This window comes from Engraulis encrasicolus, chromosome 14 (genome assembly GCF_034702125.1).
Source record: "Engraulis encrasicolus isolate BLACKSEA-1 chromosome 14, IST_EnEncr_1.0, whole genome shotgun sequence".
Lineage (NCBI taxonomy): Eukaryota > Metazoa > Chordata > Actinopteri > Clupeiformes > Engraulidae > Engraulis > Engraulis encrasicolus.
In genome coordinates, this window is record NC_085870.1 from 25,001,600 (window position 1) to 25,008,085 (window position 6,486).

At 45.6% G+C, this 6,486-nt stretch overlaps 1 protein-coding gene across 1 annotated transcript in view; it reads left to right on the top strand.

Annotated features, from left to right (window-relative positions):
- The window catches only part of cntn3b (contactin 3b), a 107,479-nt gene extending 102,674 nt beyond the window's left edge, over nt 1–4,805 (top strand). Inside the window, exons 20-23 of the mRNA XM_063215280.1 lie at nt 1–10; nt 1,436–1,548; nt 2,423–2,588; nt 4,615–4,805. The exon at nt 1–10 is cut by the window's left edge and continues 177 nt beyond it. Of these exons, the coding sequence (XP_063071350.1) occupies nt 1–10; nt 1,436–1,548; nt 2,423–2,588; nt 4,615–4,724 (399 nt within the window). The 3' untranslated portion in view covers nt 4,725–4,805. The remainder of the gene's footprint in view (nt 11–1,435; nt 1,549–2,422; nt 2,589–4,614) is intronic.
- The last annotated feature ends 1,681 nt before the right edge of the window (nt 4,806–6,486 follow it).

Consider the following 6,486-nt stretch of genomic DNA (forward strand, 5'->3'; position numbering starts at 1 on the left):
AAGAAACCACGTGAGTCTCTCTTTCACATCACAACACAACGTTCATGCGGATTACGGAAAGTAAACTGGTCCACTTCAGAAAGACTAGGCCAGCAATTACTGGAGCACTCAACAGGGCTGTAGTACTCGAGTCCGGCCCGAGTCCATACTTGACTTGGGCTCTAATCTTTTTGGACTCGGTCTTGTCTCGGACTCGAACCTCTTTGGACTCGGACTTGTCTCGGACTTGACTTTTCTGGTCTTGGACTTGTCTTGGACTCTACTATGGTGGACTTGACTACAGCCCTGGCATCTCAAGATATTCTTAAGTTATTTTATTGTGATGCAAACATAATGACTGACGTTACAGATTTTTTGTTACCCTTGCTCAAGATCACTTCAGCCAAGGGAAAGGTAAGGATGGGAATTGAACATGCAACCCTGTGATCTAAAGTCCAACTCCTTAAGGTGGGGTTGCAGGTATGACATCACGTTGGGGGAACTCCCCCAGGATTCTAAGGTTCTACATAGACTCCTATGAGCCTGCAGAACCCCCAACGTGATGTCATAATGGTACATTTTCTTAAAATGGTTAACCTGCAACCCCACCTTTAACCATTAAACCACAGCTGTACCTATTAGTGAATTACAACATATAACATTATGTTGTAACACAGGGAACACTTTAATTTGTTAGATATGAAACTGTAATGTGTAAGGATATAGTCTTTGTGTGTAGTAGTAACAATGCAAGACAAAAGCACATTCTATTGGGAACATTCTATTGCGTTAGACTGTTTTACATGGCTCAATTATACTAATTAAGTGCAACTTAACGAAGTGTGTCACAATATTTATCATTGCATGGTAAAAACAGTGAGGACATTTTCTTTTTAATTGTCTCTGTTACATCGATTAGGTACAGCTTAACAAAGAGTGTCACAATATTTAAAAATCAATTAGTGCACCGAAGTGTGTAAGAGGATGCAGCATCAATGCTTGCACTCCACATACCTAACACTGACTATATTTCCATCCTTAAGCATATCGATGAAGGGAAAGTGAAAGAACATAATGATAAATGCTTGTAAATTCTTTAAATTGCATACTTTGACAGGGACTGAACGATTCTGGCCAGCTACGTCAGTGAAGAAGCTTTGCTCGTGGATAATACAGCTTTAAGTACACACCACCACGTATGAATATTGATGTAGTTCACATTACATTATTTGACCTATGGAAATCGGTGAAATGACACATATTGGGGGGAAAAGCATACAGTAAGGCGCATGAAGGAATAATAATCCCTTATTTCATTCAGTGCACATACTATTATGCATGGTCTTGGTCTTCTTACCTCTCGACTCAAACAATATTCAAACGCTCTCTTTCTCTTTCTCTCTCTCTTTCTCTCTCTCTCTCCATCTCTCTCTCTCTCTCTCTCTCTGTGACTCAGCCCCTGGGCAGCCTCCGCTGAATGTAAAGTGGACCCTGATTGGCTCCCAGCTTACCCTTCACTGGGACCCTGTTATAGCGCTGGACACTGAGTCGGAGGTCACGGGATATCTGGTGAGTGTTATGCCCCATATCTCTCTGTCCCTCTTTCTGTGTGTCTCATTCTCTTGGTCTGTCTCTCTCAACTTTTCTCTCATTCTTGAATTTCCCCCTGGGGATGAATAAAGTTACTCTACTCTACTACTCTCTCATTCTTTCTCTATCTCTCACTCTATCTGTCTGTCTGTCTCTGTCTCTCCCTCTTTAAGTCACTCACTCTGTCATTCCTCTCACTCTCTCTCTCTGTCTCGCTCTCTCTCTTTCTCTCTCGAACACCCCCTTCACTATCTCTGCCCTCCCCCTCTCACTCACTTTCTGTATCTCTCTCTGTATCTCTTCTCTCTCTCTCTCTCTCTCTCTCTCTCTCTCTCTCTCTCTCTGTTGTTGTATTTGTTTTTATGTCTCCGCATGCTGAGATGCAGAATATCTCCCCTCCCATATACTATTTTTACTGTCCGAGCAGAGATACCATTACAGTGATGGAGTGTGGAGTGGCCAGCGGTTATTCCGCAGGGACGGTGGTGGAGGTGCTAGACTCTATGCCGCCGTTCGCGGTCATAATACTCGGGAGTCATGGTGCTTAATGTGTGGAATTAATGCTTTTTCACAGCGAGGGAGTTCTCCTAAGGCCTGGAGGAGAGAGAGCCACAGCCTCAGGCTCAGCTCAGCACTCTCCAACCCCCTGTGTACTCTCTCACTCTCTCCCTCCACAAACCCCAACCTCGCTGCCAAGAAACAACACCACTGTCAGCACCGCCACCTGTCTTTGAACCGCACTGAATGCATTATCTATGCCTTACCACCAAAATCGATGATGTTGTGGTTTATTTATATATATTCACTATTTTTTTTGTTTATTTTGTTGTTGTCTTTTTTCTCTGTCACCCAGGTTGTGTGCCGCAGACATCGCCATAATGACGCCAACGCCATCACCACAGATCAAACCACGGCGGAGCTCACGCTGTCATCCAACGACAACTACGCCATCGAGATACGCACGCTGAGTGAGGGCGGCGAGGGTATGGGGAGTGAGCCCATTCACATACACAAACTGAGTGAGTTTTGCTGGTCTCCAAATAACTCACAAACTAGTGCCATTGTTATTGCGTGCGTTTTTAGATACAATTAGGTACATTTTTTTCTAATGACACCAAAAAGCATCCATTTTTGAATCGATACAGGTATTAATGACTAGCTTCAGCAAAACGTAGAAAATAGCGACGTGTATATTTATGTCTATGTCTATGCCACTGGTTGCAACTTCTACCTGCTTTGGATGCATTGTCTCACAGGGGTCTGACGCCTATTAGGTTTAGGGTGAGGTTCATGGTCAGGAACTGGCAGCTCTAATTAATTGGATATTATCACTCCATTTTCCTAAGGTGAAAATGTTGTGAGGTACAGAACAGTATATTGGCTAGCTTTCAGTAGTGTTGCACTGATACCATTTTTTGTCCCCGATACCAATACCCGATACCCAACTGCAGTATTGGACGATACCTATACCATGACGATACTACTCTGTTTGAAATTTGTATACAGTATACTGTATATATGAAGAGCTGCATAGGCTACTACTTGGATGTAACATCATTGCTATCATGGCTTTGTCAGGCTGCTGCCTACCTTTGTGAAACAGGAAAAAGACTAATATTGTACAAAGTAAATCCAGTAGAACTTTTTATACTGTATAAAATAACTAAGTTCAAGGCTACTTTCAAGTGTCATACAAACATCTGTAAATGGTATCAGTGGCCTATTTGTTGGTACTCGCCGATACCGATACCACCATTTTAGTGCAGTATCTGGGCCCCGTCCGATACTGGTATCGGTATCTGTGCAACACTGGTTTTCAGTGACGCTCTTTAAACATCTTAATGAAACAAGCCTGCTACTCCTCACCCCCAGCCTACATTCCTACTGTACCTGGGCCCAAAGATCCCAACGTCCCACCCCGCTCCAACCCCAACCCCAACTCCCAATGTCCCAGCGTCCCAGTGCCACAACCGTGCTCCTGTGTCCCGCAATGATAAGCTTTTAATGATGATTCAATCATCCAAATTGCACATTTATTCTGGCCTCGTTGCCTCCTTTCCCAACCATGTGTAATATACTCCTTGCTCATGCAAGAGACCCGACCTTTTTAGAAATTCATGCATGGTGCAATCCATCTCTGTCACTGGGTTATTATTCCTTGTTGACTGCCGAGCGCTGCAGCATGCCGAATAGTAGACAGTGCCTTCCTTCCTTCTGCTGGGTGAAAATGAAATGGCCTTTTTTTCCTCTCGTTTTTTGGCTTTTTCTTCCACATTTTTTTTCTTGTCTCCCTCGTGCTGCGGGGGAAAAAATCTTGCTTTCTCATGTGCATGTGATGTAAGCCTTATCATCTCCAAATCCTTTAATGGCTTTTCCCGTTCACAAAGCCATTAATAATGCAGGTATTTGGGGGGCTGGTGAGTTCAGTATTGTGCACTGATTTACTGTTGGATGTCAGCGTATTGAGACTTTAAGAGCCTTGAAATGAAGAATGTTTTTTTCCCCATCCGTCCTCCACTATGAACAAAAAGAGCGGGGGAAATAGCCTCAGGGTCTGTGCTAGAGACATACTGTGTATGATGTGTCTTGAAGACCCGTGAGTCTGTGTGCTGAAGACCTTTGCCACTGAGGCGTCTGTGTCTCTGTGTGCTGCAGGACTGAACTTCTCTGTCCTTGTGGAATTTCAATGTGTCATTAAGAGCTGTTTCTGTGTATCAGAGGCGGCCGTCTCTTTCTATTTATGACTTTGTGTGTCTGTGGACTCAAGACCTACTTTAGCGCTCTGTGGTCTAAAAAAAAACGCTCTAAAGCCATGCATTAAACACCTGTGTCCTTGTTCTGTATGTGTGTCTCTTTACCGGATGTACTGACGATTGTCACTGTGTCTCTGCAGTGCAGACTTGCTTCACTGTAAGAATCGATGACACCTGTGTCTTTCTGTGTGCACCTCCGTACTAAACACCTGTGTCTCTCTGTGTGTCTTTAAGCTCCATACTGTGGTTTCTGTGTGCTCTAAAGGACCTGTGTCTCTTGTCTCTGTTTCAGGCATGGGTGCACGGGGCTCGGGAGCAGTGCCGCTAAGCCGTCTCCCGCTGTCCTCTCTTCTCCTTCTCTTGACACTCTGCTGTGCTCTCTGGCTGCCTCCCGAGGACTGACATCATCCCTCCTCCTCCTCCTGCCACCACAACCACCACCACCACTACCACCCTTCCGCAGCCTTCTTCTTCACCTCCTCCTCCTCCTCCTCCTCCTGACTGCTCTCCTCTTTCTCGCGCCTCTATCTCTCCATCTCTCCCTCTGGCTCCTTTCATGTCAACTTCCACCACCATTCTTTCTCTCTTCCTGTCTTTCTCTTTTTTTACTTCTTATTTCCGCCCCTTCTTACACTCATCCTACCCCCCCCCCCACCCATCCTTCTCCTCCTCCTCCTCCTGGCCTTTTCATCCTCTCGCCTTCTTCCTGGCACTTATCTTTCTTCTTCTCCCCCTTCCTCTAACCATGCATCACCCACTTCCTTCCGGGTGTCACCCCCCATCATTTCATCTCTGCGGCGGCGGCGGCGGCAGACGTAGTCCACAGTGTGCGCCGCCTATGTATGTGCATATTCATATTCATGCACGTGGCGCTGGCTGCCGTTCCTCCAAATACGCAGGCTGAAGCATACATGCACAGGTGTGGTGCGCACATCGCTGCCATGCATAATTAATAACGGCGAAGCGGGAAGGTTAATGAACTGGTATGCATAATATTTAACGGCGTGTCAACATTAGACGTGTCACCCCCCGACCCCCCACCCCCCACCCCACCCCTACTGGGTTAAAAAAAAAGGTAAAAAAAAAAAACCCACGTCTACAAGACGTTTCACTTCCATCTCATTATGCTTCCTCAGAGGAAGTGCTGATGTCTACATTGTATTTGCCTCTAATCTGTGGAAGAAACGACTGCCTTAAACCATTTACATACCAAAGTAGATGACATAAGGATTTGCATTTTCTCTTGTATTGGTCGGTGTCGCCTCCTTGTCCTTGTGTAAATTTAGCTAGCTGCCGCTGATGAGATATGTTTTGATCAAGTCCAATTCCGCACTTGAAAAAGGGGATTTTTTTTTCAGGGGCCATTGTTTGAGGGTGAAAAAAACATTTTTTTTACAAGAGTCTCTCATAAACAGTCAGTTATTAGCAAAATAGATGGGTTTGGTAGGCTGGTGTTACATTTATTTATAACTATAGGATGACGTGCTTTTAAAAAATATTTACAGCTATCAGCTAAAAGGCACATTTTGAGAAGCTTTGTCTTTGTGTGTGTGTGTGTGTGCGTGTCTGGGCGAGAAGCATAGTGTAGGTGGACAGACAAATGAAGTCATCCTCAGTGATCACCAAGCATTCAATTAGTCAAAGTGATTTAGGGGAAAACAGGATGAACATCTTCCATCCTGTGTGTGTTTGTGTGTGTGTGGGGGAGGGTGGGTGTGTGGGTTGGTGTGTGCTTTTGCGTGTGTGTGTGCGTGTGTGTATGTGCTTCTGTGTGAGTCAACCAGGGCTAAAAAATGAGACCTGTGCCTAATGTTCTTATTGGCTCCCCATCATTCTCCAGCCATTTCCCTTGAGAGAGGCACCAGTCCTTGCCAGGGCTGGTTTGGGGTAGAAATAGGGCCACGTTTGGCTTAAAGAGGCCCCTCATAATTAGCGGCGCAGAACTGACTCACCAGTGGGCCCCGCACCCTTGTGGGCCCTGCACCCTCGTGAGCCCCTATTTTCAAGGTTGCAGGGCCCATCAGGAAATGCCCGCTATGCCAGATGACCAGTCCAGCCCTGGTCCTTGCCTTGGCTTGCCTATCCGGTCCCCCTACGCTGCTTGTGCAACAGGACTCCGCCGTTGAATTTGTTTTTAAATTATTCATACGTGGGGCTCAGCACA